Here is a 13,451-nt window from a genome sequence, read left to right as displayed (position 1 = left end):
CTTAGAGTTTTTTAGTGTTTAACTGTAGTTTTTATTATTCAATCAAGAGTTTGTTATTTTAAAATAGTGCTGGTATGTACTATTTACTCTGAAACATAAAAGAGATGAAGATTTCTGTTTGTATGAGGAAAATGATTTTAGCAACCGTTACTAAAATCCATGGCTGTTCCACACAGGACTGTTGAGAGGAATTAACTTCAGTTGGGGGAACAGTGAGCAGTCTCTTGCTGCTTGAGGTATGACACATTCTAACAAGACGATGTAATGCTGGAAGCTGTCATTTTCCCTATGGGATCCGGTAAGCCATGTTTATTAAGATAGTAAATAAGGGCTTCACAAGGGCTTATTAAGACTGTAGACTTTTTCTGGGCTAAATCGATTCATATATTACACATATTTAGCCTTGAGGAATCATTTAATCTGGATATTTTGGTAAAATTATATCGGCAGGCACTGTTTTAGACACCTTATTCTTTAGGGGCTTTCCCTAATCATAGGCAGAGTCTCATTTTCGCGCCGGTATTGCGCACTTGTTTTTGAGAGGCATGACATGCAGTCGCATGTGTGAGGATCTCTGATACATAGAAAAGACTTTCTGAAGGCGTCATTTGGTATCGTATTCCCCTTTGGGCTTGGTTGGGTCTCAGCAAAGCAGATACCAGGGACTGTAAAGGGGTTAAAGTTAAAAACGGCTTATTTTAAGGGTTAAAGCTTCCAAATTTGGTGTGCAATACTTTTAAGGCTTTAAGACACTGTGGTGAAATTTTGGTGAATTTTGAACAATTCCTTCATATTTTTTCGCAATTGCAGTAATAAAGTGTGTTCAGTTTAAAATTTAAAGTGACAGTAACGGTTTTATTTTAAAACGTTTTTTGTACTTTGTTATCAAGTTTATGCCTGTTTAACATGTCTGAACTACCAGATAGACTGTGTTCTGAATGTGGGGAAGCCAGGGTTCCTTCTCATTTAAATAAATGTGATTTATGTGACAATGAAAATGATGCCCAAGATGATTCCTCAAGTGAGGGGAGTAAGCATGGTACTGCATCATTCCCTCCTTCGTCTACACGAGTCTTGCCCACTCAGGAGGCCCCTAGTACATCTAGCGCGCCAATACTCCTTACTATGCAACAATTAACGGCTGTAATGGATAATTCTATCAAAAACATTTTAGCCAAAATGCCCACTTATCAGCGTAAGCGCGACTGCTCTGTTTTAGATACTGAAGAGCATGACAACGCTGATGATAATGGTTCTGAAATGCCCCTACACCAGTCTGATGGGGCCAGGGAGGTTTTGTCTGAGGGAGAAATTTCAGATTCAGGGAAAATTTCTCAACAAGCTGAACCCGATGTGATTACATTTAAATTTAAGTTGGAACATCTCCGCGCTCTGCTTAAGGAGGTATTATCCACTCTGGATGATTGTGAGAATTTGATCATCCCAGAGAAACTATGTAAAATGGACAAGTTCCTAGAGGTCCCGGGGCTCCCAGAAGCTTTTCCTATACCCAAGCGGGTGGCGGACATTGTAAATAAAGAATGGGAAAGGCCCGGTATACCTTTCGTCCCTCCCCCCATATTTAAAAAATTGTTTCCTATGGTCGACCCCAGAAAGGACTTATGGCAGACAGTCCCCAAGGTCGAGGGAGCGGTTTCCACTTTAAACAAACGCACCACTATACCCATAGAAGATAGTTGTGCTTTCAAAGATCCTATGGATAAAAAATTAGAAGGTTTACTTAAAAAGATGTTTGTTCAGCAGGGTTACCTTCTACAACCAATTTCATGCATTGTCCCTGTCACTACAGCCGCGTGTTTCTGGTTCGATGAGCTAGTAAAGGCGGTTGATAGTGATTCTCCTCCTTATGAGGAGATTATGGACAGAATCCGTGCTCTCAAATTGGCTAATTCTTTCACCCTAGACGCCACTTTGCAATTGGCTAGGTTAGCGGCTAAGAATTCTGGGTTTGCTATTGTGGCGCGCAGAGCGCTTTGGTTGAAATCTTGGTCAGCTGATGCGTCTTCCAAGAACAAACTACTTAACATTCCTTTCAAGGGGAAAACGCTGTTTGGCCCTGACTTGAAAGAGATTATCTCTGATATCACTGGGGGTAAGGGCCACGCCCTTCCTCAGGATCGGTCTTTCAAGGCCAAAAATAAACCTAATTTTCGTCCCTTTCGTAGAAACGGACCAGCCCAAAGTGCTACGTCCGCTAAGCAAGAGGGTAATACTTCTCAAGCCAAGCCAGCTTGGAGACCAATGCAAGGCTGGAACAAGGGAAAGCAGGCCAAGAAACCTGCCACTGCTACCAAGACAGCATGAAATGTTGGCCCCCGATCCGGGACCGGATCTGGTGGGGGGCAGACTCTCTCTCTTCGCTCAGGCTTGGGCAAGAGATGTTCTGGATCCTTGGGCACTAGAAATAGTCTCCCAAGGTTATCTTCTGGAATTCAAGGGGCTTCCCCCAAGGGGGAGGTTCCACAGGTCTCAGTTGTCTTCAGACCACATAAAAAGACAGGCATTCTTACATTGTGTGGAAGACCTGTTAAAAATGGGAGTGATTCATCCTGTTCCATTAGGAGAACAAGGGATGGGGTTCTACTCCAATCTGTTCATAGTTCCCAAAAAAGAGGGAACGTTCAGACCAATCTTAGATCTCAAGATCTTAAACAAGTTTCTCAAGGTTCCATCGTTCAAAATGGAAACAATTCGAACAATTCTTCCTTCCATCCAGGAAGGTCAATTCATGACCACGGTGGATTTAAAGGATGCGTATCTACATATTCCTATCCACAAGGAACATCATCGGTTCCTAAGGTTCGCATTCCTGGACAAGCATTACCAGTTCGTGGTGCTTCCTTTCGGATTAGCCACTGCTCCAAGGATTTTCACAAAGGTACTAGGGTCCCTTCTAGCGGTGCTAAGACCAAGGGGCATTGCAGTAGTACCTTACTTGGACGACATTCTGATTCAAGCGTCGTCCCTTCCTCAAGCAAAGGCTCACACGGACATAGTCCTGGCCTTTCTCAGATCTCACGGATGGAAAGTGAACGTGGAAAAGAGTTCTCTATCTCCGTCGACAAGAGTTCCCTTCTTGGGAACAATAATAGACTCCTTAGAAATGAGGATTTTTCTGACAGAGGCCAGAAAAACAAAACTTCTAAACTCTTGTCGGATACTTCATTCCGTTCCTCTTCCTTCCATAGCGCAGTGCATGGAAGTGATAGGTTTGATGGTAGCGGCAATGGACATAGTTCCTTTTGCGCGCATTCATCTAAGACCATTACAACTGTGTATGCTCAGTCAGTGGAATGGGGACTATACAGACTTGTCTCCGAAGATACAAGTAAATCAGAGGACCAGAGACTCACTCCGTTGGTGGCTGTCCCTGGACAACCTGTCACAAGGGATGACCTTCCGCAGACCAGAGTGGGTCATTGTCACGACCGACGCCAGTCTGATGGGCTGGGGCGCGGTCTGGGGATCCCTGAAAGCTCAGGGTCTTTGGTCTCGGGAAGAATCTCTTCTACCGATAAATATTCTGGAACTGAGAGCGATATTCAATGCTCTCAAGGCTTGGCCTCAGCTAGCGAGGGCCAAGTTCATACGGTTTCAATCAGACAACATGACGACTGTTGCGTACATCAACCATCAGGGGGGAACAAGGAGTTCCCTGGCGATGGAAGAAGTGACCAAAATCATTCAATGGGCGGAGACTCGCTCCTGCCACCTGTCTGCAATCCACATCCCAGGAGTGGAAAATTGGGAAGCGGATTTTCTGAGTCGTCAGACATTGCATCCGGGGGAGTGGGAACTCCATCCGGAAATCTTTGCCCAAATCACTCAACTGTGGGGCATTCCAGACATGGATCTGATGGCCTCTCGTCAGAACTTCAAGGTTCCTTGCTACGGGTCCAGATCCAGGGATCCCAAGGCGACTCTAGTAGATGCACTAGTAGCACCTTGGACCTTCAAACTAGCTTATGTATTCCCGCCGTTTCCTCTCATCCCCAGGCTGGTAGCCAGGATCAATCAGGAGAGGGCGTCGGTGATCTTGATAGCTCCTGCGTGGCCACGCAGGACTTGGTATGCAGATCTGGTGAATATGTCATCGGCTCCACCATGGAAGCTGCCTTTGAGACGAGACCTTCTTGTTCAAGGTCCATTCGAACATCCGAATCTGGTCTCACTCCAGCTGACTGCTTGGAGATTGAACGCTTGATCTTATCAAAGCGAGGGTTCTCAGATTCTGTTGTTGATACTCTTGTTCAGGCCAGAAAGCCTGTAACTAGAAAAATTTACCACAAAATTTGGAAAAAATATATCTGTTGGTGTGAATCTAAAGGATTCCCTTGGGACAAGGTTAAGATTCCTAAGATTCTATCCTTCCTTCAAGAAGGATTGGAAAAAGGATTATCTGCAAGTTCCTTGAAGGGACAGATTTCTGCCTTGTCTGTGTTACTTCACAAAAAGCTGGCAGCTGTGCCAGATGTTCAAGCCTTTGTTCAGGCTCTGGTTAGAATCAAGCCTGTTTACAAACCTTTGACTCCTCCTTGGAGTCTCAACTTAGTTCTTTCAGTTCTTCAGGGGGTTCCGTTTGAACCCTTACATTCCGTTGATATTAAGTTATTATCTTGGAAAGTTTTGTTTTTGGTTGCAATTTCTTCTGCTAGAAGATTTTCAGAATTATCTGCTCTGCAGTGTTCTCCTCCTTATCTGGTGTTCCATGCAGATAAGGTGGTTTTACGTACTAAACCTGGTTTTCTTCCAAAAGTTGTTTCTAACAAAAACATTAACCAGGAGATAGTCGTGCCTTCTCTGTGTCAGAAACCAGTTTCGAAGAAGGAACGTTTGTTGCACAATTTGGATGTTGTTCGCGCTCTAAAATTCTATTTAGATGCTACAAAGGATTTTAGACAAACATCTTCCTTGTTTGTTGTTTATTCTGGTAAAAGGAGAGGTCAAAAAGCAACTTCTACCTCTCTCTCTTTTTGGATTAAAAGCATCATCAGATTGGCTTACGAGACTGCCGGACGGCAGCCTCCTGAAAGAATCACAGCTCATTCCACTAGGGCTGTGGCTTCCACATGGGCCTTCAAGAACGAGGCTTCTGTTGATCAGATATGTAGGGCAGCGACTTGGTCTTCACTGCACACTTTTACCAAATTTTACAAGTTTGATACTTTTGCTTCTTCTGAGGCTATTTTTGGGAGAAAGGTTTTGCAAGCCGTGGTGCCTTCCATTTAGGTGACCTGATTTGCTCCCTCCCTTCATCCGTGTCCTAAAGCTTTGGTATTGGTTCCCACAAGTAAGGATGACGCCGTGGACCGGACACACCTATGTTGGAGAAAACAGAATTTATGTTTACCAGATAAATTACTTTCTCCAACGGTGTGTCCGGTCCACGGCCCGCCCTGGTTTTTTAATCAGGTCTGATAATTTATTTTCTTTAACTACAGTCACCACGGTATCATATGGTTTCTCCTATGCAAATATTCCTCCTTAACGTCGGTCGAATGACTGGGGTAGGCGGAGCCTAGGAGGGATCATGTGACCAGCTTTGCTGGGCTCTTTGCCATTTCCTGTTGGGGAAGAGAATATCCCACAAGTAAGGATGACGCCGTGGACCGGACACACCGTTGGAGAAAGTAATTTATCAGGTAAACATAAATTCTGTTTTATTGAGGTTAAACGTTTTTTTGCTGGCATGTAAAATCGTTTATTTCTCTGAGGTACTGGGTGAAAAAAAAATGTTTTGGGCACTATTTTTTCCACTTGGCAATAGTTTTGTTTAAATTAAAGCAGTTTACTGATCTCTCTCACTGTTATGTGTGAGGGGGAGGGGCCATTTTTGGCGCTTTTACTACGCATCAAAAAACTCAGTCAGAAGTTCATTTTCTTCCTGCATGATCCGGTTCATCTCTACAGAACTCAGGGATCTCCAAAGCTTGTTTTGAGGGAGGTAATCAGTCACAGCAGAGCTGTGAAGATTGTAGTTGACTGTGATAAAAAACGTTTATTTGTGTATTTTTTCTGCTGTCAGGGTTAGTTATCCTTTGCTAATGGGAACAATCCTTTGCTAAAATTGTATATTTCTTACAAAGATTTGATGCTATAACTTATTTATTTTCAACTGTCATAATTTTTTCTGTGCTTCTTATAGGCACAGTTCGTTTTCATATTATTGTAAATTACTTGAAAAGCATTTCCAAGTTGCTAGTTTATTGCTAGTGTGTTAAACATGTCTGATTCAGAGGAAGATACATGTGCTATATGTGCTAATGCCAAAGTGGAGCCCAATAGAAATTTATGTACTAATTGTATTGATGTTACTTTAAATAAAAGTCAATCTGTACAAACTGAACATATTTCACCTAACAACGAGGGGAGAGTTATGCCGACTAACTCGCCTCACGTGTCAGTACCTGCATCTCTCGCTCGGGAGGTGCGTGATATTGTAGCGCCAAGTACATCTGGGCGGCCATTTCAAATCACATTACAGGATATGGCTACTGTTATGACTGAAGTTTTGGCTAAATTACCAGAACTTAGAGGCAAGCGTGATCACTCTGGGGTGAGAACAGAGTGCGCTGATAATAACTGCGTCACAGGTGGCAGAACATGAGGACGGAGAACTTCATTCTGTGGGTGACGGTTCTGATCCAAACAGACTGGATTCAGATATTTCAAATTTTAAATTTAAGCTGGAAAACCTCCGTGTATTACTAGGGGAGGTGTTAGCGGCTCTGAATGATTGTAACACAGTTGCAATACCAGAGAAAATGTGTAGGTTGGATAAATATTTTGCGGTACCGGCGAGTACTGATGTTTTTCCTATACCTAAGAGACTTACTGAAATTGTTACTAAGGAGTGGGATAGGCCCGGCGTGCCGTTCTCACCTCCTCCGATATTTAGAAAAATGTTTCCAATAGACGCCACCACACGGGACTTATGGCAAACGGTCCCTAAGGTGGAGGGAGCAGTTTCTACTTTAGCTAAGCGTACCACTATCCCGGTGGAGGATAGCTGTGCTTTTTCAGATCCAATGGATAAGAAATTAGAGGGTTACCTTAAGAAAATGTTTGTTCAACAAGGTTTTATATTGCAACCTCTTGCATGTATTGCGCCTGTCACGGCTGCAGCAGCATTTTGGTTTGAGTCTCTGGAAGAGACACTTCAATCATCTACACTAGATGAGATTACACACAAACTTAAAGCCCTTAAGTTAGCTAACTCATTTATTTCAGATGCCGTAGTACATTTAACTAAACTTACGGCTAAGAATTCCGGATTTGCCATTCAGGCACGCAGAGCACTGTGGCTAAAATCCTGGTCAGCTGATGTTACTTCTAAATCTAAATTGCTTAATATACCTTTCAAAGGGCAGACCTTATTCGGGCCCGGGTTGAAAGAGATTATCGCTGACATTACAGGAGGTAAAGGCCATGCCCTGCCTCAGGACAAAGCCAAACCTAGGGCTAGACAGTCTAATTTTCGTTCCTTTCGTAATTTCAAAGCAGGAACAGCATCAACTTCCTCTGCACCAAAACAGGAAGGAGCTGTTGCTCGCTACAGACAAGGCTGGAAACCTAACCAGTCCTGGAACAAGGGCAAGCAGGCCAGGAAACCTGCTGCTGCCCCTAAGACAGCATGAATCGAGGGCCCCCGATCCGGGACCGGATCTAGTAGGGGGCAGACTTTCTCTCTTCGCCCAGGCTTGGGCAAGAGATGTTCAGGATCCCTGGGCGTTAGAGATCATATCTCAGGGATACCTTCTGGACTTCAAATCCTCTCCCCCAAGAGGGAGATTTCATCTGTCAAGGTTGTCAACAAACCAAATAAAGAAAGAAGCGTTCCTACGCTGCGTACAAGATCTTTTATTAATGGGAGTGATCCATCCAGTTCCGCGGTCGGAACAAGGACAAGGGTTTTACTCAAATCTGTTTGTAGTTCCCAAAAAAGAGGGAACTTTCAGGCCAATCTTGGATTTAAAGATCCTAAACAAATTCCTAAGAGTTCCATCGTTCAAGATGGAAACTATTCGAACAATTTTGCCCATGATCCAAGAGGGTCAGTACATGACCACAGTGGATTTAAAGGATGCTTACCTTCACATACCGATTCACAGAAGTCATTACCGGTATCTAAGGTTTGCCTTTCTAGACAGGCATTACCAGTTTGTAGCTCTTCCATTCGGATTGGCTACGGCTCCAAGAATCTTCACAAAGGTTCTGGGTACTCTTCTGGCGGTACTAAGACCGCGAGGAATTTCGGTAGCTCCGTACCTAGACGACATTCTGATACAAGCTTCAAGCTTTCAAACTGCCAAGTCTCATACAGAGTTAGTACTGGCATTTCTAAGGTCGCATGGATGGAAGGTGAACGAAAAGAAGAGTTCTCTCTTTCCACTCACAAGAGTTCCCTTCTTAGGGACTCTGATAGATTCTGTAGAAATGAAGATTTACCTGACAGAAGACAGGTTAACAAAGCTTCAAAATGCATGCCGTGTCCTTCATTCCATTCAACACCCGTCAGTAGCTCAATGCATGGAGGTGATCGGCTTAATGGTAGCGGCAATGGACATAGTACCTTTTGCACGCCTACATCTCAGACCGCTGCAATTGTGCATGCTAAGTCAGTGGAATGGGGATTACTCAGATTTGTCCCCCACTCTGAATATGAATCAAGAGACCAGAAATTCTCTTCTATGGTGGCTTTATCGGCCACACCTGTCCAGGGGGATGCCATTCAGCAGGCCAGACTGGACAATTGTAACAACAGACGCCAGCCTACTAGGTTGGGGCGCTGTCTGGAATTCTCTGAAGGCTCAGGGACTATGGAATCAGGAGGAGAGTCTCCTTCCAATAAACATTCTGGAATTGAGAGCAGTTCTCAATGCCCTTCTGGCTTGGCCCCAGTTAACAACTCGGGGGTTCATCAGGTTTCAGTCGGACAACATCACGACTGTAGCTTACATCAACCATCAGGGAGGGACAAGAAGCTCCCTAGCAATGATGGAAGTATCAAAGATAGTTTGCTGGGCAGAGTCTCACTCTTGCCACCTGTCTGCAATCCACATCCCGGGAGTGGAGAACTGGGAGGCGGATTTCTTAAGTCGTCAGACTTTTCATCCGGGGGAGTGGGAACTTCATCCGGAGGTCTTTGCCCAGATACTTCGACGTTGGGGCAAACCAGAGATAGATCTCATGGCGTCTCGTCAGAACGCCAAGCTTCCTCGCTACGGGTCCAGATCCAGGGATCCGGGAGCGGTTCTGATAGATGCTTTGACAGCACCTTGGACCTTCGGGATGGCTTATGTGTTTCCACCCTTCCCGATGCTTCCTCGATTGATTGCCAGAATCAAACAGGAGAGAGCATCAGTGATTCTAATAGCACCTGCATGGCCACGCAGGACTTGGTATGCAGATCTAGTGGACATGTCATCCTGTCCGCCTTGGTCTCTACCTCTGAAACAGGACCTTCTGATCCAGGGTCCATTCAAACATCAAAATCTAACTTCTCTGAAGCTGACTGCTTGGAAATTGAACGCTTGATTTTATCAAAACGTGGTTTTTCTGAGCCAGTTATTGATACCTTAATACAGGCTAGGAAGCCTGTTACCAGAAGGATTTACCATAAAATATGGCGTAAATACTTATATTGGTGCGAATCCAAGAGTTACTCATGGAGTAAGGTTAGGATTCCAAGGATATTGTCTTTTCTACAAGAAGGTTTAGAAAAGGGGTTATCCGCTAGTTCTTTAAAGGGACAGATTTCAGCTCTGTCCATTCTTTTACACAAATGTCTGTCAGAAGTTCCGGACGTTAAAGCTTTTTGTCAGGCTTTAGCTAGGATCAAGCCTGTGTTTAAAACTGTTGCTCCGCCATGGAGTTTGAACTTAGTTCTTAATGTTTTACAGGGTGTTCCGTTTGAACCCCTTCATTCCATTGATATCAAGTTGTTATCTTGGAAAGTTCTGTTTTTAATGGCTATTTCCTCGGCTCGAAGAGTTTCTGAGTTATCTGCCTTACATTGTGATTCTCCTTATCTGATTTTTCATTCAGACAAGGTAGTTCTGCGTACTAAACCTGGGTTCCTACCTAAGGTGGTCACTAACAGGAATATCAATCAAGAGATTGTTGTTCCATCTTTGTGTCCTAATCCTTCCTCGAAGAAGGAACGTCTGCTACACAATCTAGATGTAGTCCGTGCCCTGAAATTTTATCTACAGGCAACTAAGGATTTTCGTCAAACGTCTTCCCTGTTTGTCGTTTATTCTGGTCAGAGGAGAGGTCGAAAAGCTTCGGCTACCTCTCTTTCTTTTTGGCTTCGTAGCATAATACGATTAGCCTATGAGACTGCTGGACAGCAGCCTCCTGAAAGAATTACAGCTCATTCTACTAGAGCTGTGGCTTCCACTTGGGCCTTTAAGAATGAGGCTTCTGTTGAACAGATTTGCAAGGCTGCAACTTGGTCTTCTCTTCATACTTTTTCCAAATTTTACAAATTTGACACTTTTGCTTCTTCGGAGGCTGTTTTTGGGAGAAAGGTTCTTCAGGCAGTGGTTCCCTCCGTATAAAGAGCCTGCCTGTCCCTCCCGTCATCCGTGTACTTTTGCTTTGGTATTGGTATCCCAGAAGTAATGATGACCCGTGGACTGACCACACTTAACAGGAGAAAACAAAATTTATGCTTACCTGATAAATTCATTTCTCCTGTAGTGTGGTCAGTCCACGGCCCGCCCTGTTTTTTATGGCAGGCTAAAAAATTTTTTGGATTATACTCCAGTCACCACTACACCCTTGGGCTTCTCCTTTCTCGTTGGTCCTTTGGTCGAATGACTGGAGGTGACGTAGAGGGGAGGAGCTATGTAGCAGCTCTGCTGGGTGAATCCTCTTGCACTTCCTGTGGGGGAGGAGATAATATCCCAGAAGTAATGATGACCCGTGGACTGACCACACTACAGGAGAAATGAATTTATCAGGTAAGCATAAATTTTGTTTTCTCTAACTACAGTCACCACGGCACCCTATAGTTTCTCCTGTTTTTTTCCTCCTGTCCATCAGTCGAATGACTGGGGTGGGCGGAGCCTAGGAGGGACTATATGGACAGCTTTTGCTGGGACTCTTTGCCATTTCCTGTTGGGGAAGAGATATTTCCCACAAGTAAGGATGACGCCGTGGACCGGACACACCGTTGGAGAAAGTAATTTATCAGGTAAGCATAAATTCTGTTTTTATCTTGATCTGTCACAACACAATCTAATAGCTATGTTAAAAAATCACGTTTATGATTCATATAGGGCATGCAATAGTAATTCATATCCATTATCAAAATATGCAAGTTATTATAGTTATATAGTTATTCTTTCTGAGGCAACAGCTCCTACTGAGCAGTTGCAAGAATTACTAGTATATACATATATGCATTTGTGATTGGCTGATTATTATCAGATGAAGGAAAATTGAACTAACTGAAATTAGTCAGAAAATAAAATCTGCTACTATAAGGTCCATTTATCAATCGCCTGAAACAAAAGTTAAGAAGCAGCTGTCTTAAAACCACTGCTTCTTAACCTGTACCCCACTTTTTAGGTGGCGGATTGAAATCATCCGATCCAATCGGGATGATTGACAGCCCCTGCTAGCAGCCGATTTGTCGCCAGTGAGCAGGGGGCTACATCGTATGAGCATTTCTGCAGCGATGTCCAGCGGACATGATTCTCTACAGCGAATCATTTCCGCTAGACATTTGATAATGTTTTTATGTGTGTTTTTGCATTGTCTTTCTTTATGCATTTGTTGATTATGCAGTTCTACCATATTGTCATATATTTATGTGATAAGAAAGATCTGAAAAATGCCTACTATTGATTGTGTAAGTGATACTACTAGTATGGGGACACTGATAACAGAAGTAAGTGATTATTCAGACTGTAGTTCTGCTGATACGACCAATTTAAACTAATAATAATTAGTGTAGGACCCTAATTGTCTGATGGCAAAACTAGTAGATTATAATGAGCTGTGCTTTGTTGCTAGTCTATAGAAATGATCCAATTGATATTTCCTCTTAACAGAGCCAGCCTTTTGAGATCCAAAACAGTCAAGATGAACCTGCTGCACCAAAGAGAAGAAAATTCAGTGAACCAAAAGAACGGTTTTAGTCCTTCAGTTCACCTATATTTTTACAATGAATGTTACATTTCTTTAATTCGAGCAGCACTTATACTATTTTATCAAGATCATCCACTGTTTTCGGCATTGTTTTTAGTCATTAATATGTAGTTGGTATTCATTATTCATTTACGTGTCCTATTATTTAAAATGTTTTATCTGCAGACATACATGTTATTTCAAATTACAAAGTGTTGTCCTGGATAAACCAACTGTGCCATTTAGCACTGTTGTAGTACTCTCTGTAATGGGGCTTATTACATGGATAATACTATATAACTTTTATGACTATAGTTTTAAGATGTTGTTCTTGACTTAAAAGGACATAAAACCCCATTCTTTTTTTTATGATTCAGATAGAGCATTCAATTTTAAAAAACTTTTTCTATTATCACATTGTCTTTGTTCTCTTGGTATCTTTAGTTGAAAAGCAGGGCTTTAAACTCAGTAGCAAGCATGTGCGTGGAGCACTATATGACAGCAGTGTTGCAATAATGTTATCTATTTACAAAAGCACTAGATGGCAGCACTAATTCCTGCCATTTAGTGTTCCAGACACCTATCTAGGTACCTCTTCAACAAAGAATACCATAGGAACAAAGCACATTTTATAATAGAAGTAAATTGGGGTTTTTTTAAAAAAAAAATTGTATGCTCTGCCTGAACCACAAAAGAACATTTTTGGGTTTCATATCCCTTTAATATCACTCTCCTAAATGTCTGATATGAAGTAAAGACATTATTTTTCCTGATTCCCCATATTACTTATTTCCTTTAATAAAAACTAGATGAACAAAAACAAATTGCACTCATTTTTTTAAAGAACCCCCCTACTAAATGGCTTATGTCTCATTGATTAAAACCTGCACATGTATGCAGTGTGAACCTTTCAGTGATATTATCTACATGCATAGTGCATGCACTATACGCATGCGCTATGTTTTATTGATTGACATGGAAACCAGAACCATGGGGCAAAGAAGGTTGAGTATCATTTCAAATGTTAAACCAGGAAAAAGAGGTAATTAAATCCTTTTCGATAAGATTTTGCTATGTCAGTAGACTTTATTATCAAAATAGTCATTACTAATCCATGTTTCAATTATGTTTTTCTATTTTTTTATTCTATTTTTGTAAAAGGCATTTCCTCTCATGCACATGAAGCAGGATGATTCATAACCATTAGGTTAATATCAAGCCACCACTTGGAGAAATGGGGGCCGATTTACCAACCTGTATTCTTTATTTTTGTATACAGGTATACTCCGCTC

At 42.5% G+C, this 13,451-nt stretch overlaps 1 protein-coding gene across 1 annotated transcript in view; it reads left to right on the top strand.

Annotated features, from left to right (window-relative positions):
- The window catches only part of HORMAD1 (HORMA domain containing 1), a 328,194-nt gene extending 315,211 nt beyond the window's left edge, over nucleotides 1-12,983 (top strand). Inside the window, exon 14 of the mRNA XM_053719987.1 lies at nucleotides 12,084-12,983. Coding sequence (XP_053575962.1) covers nucleotides 12,084-12,170 — 87 coding nt within the window. The 3' untranslated portion in view covers nucleotides 12,171-12,983. The remainder of the gene's footprint in view (nucleotides 1-12,083) is intronic.
- Nucleotides 12,984-13,451: the final 468 nt, after the last annotated feature.

Source organism: Bombina bombina, chromosome 1 (genome assembly GCF_027579735.1).
Source record: "Bombina bombina isolate aBomBom1 chromosome 1, aBomBom1.pri, whole genome shotgun sequence".
Taxonomy (NCBI): Eukaryota; Metazoa; Chordata; class Amphibia; order Anura; family Bombinatoridae; genus Bombina; species Bombina bombina.
This window is presented reverse-complemented; position numbering and strand designations above follow the sequence as displayed.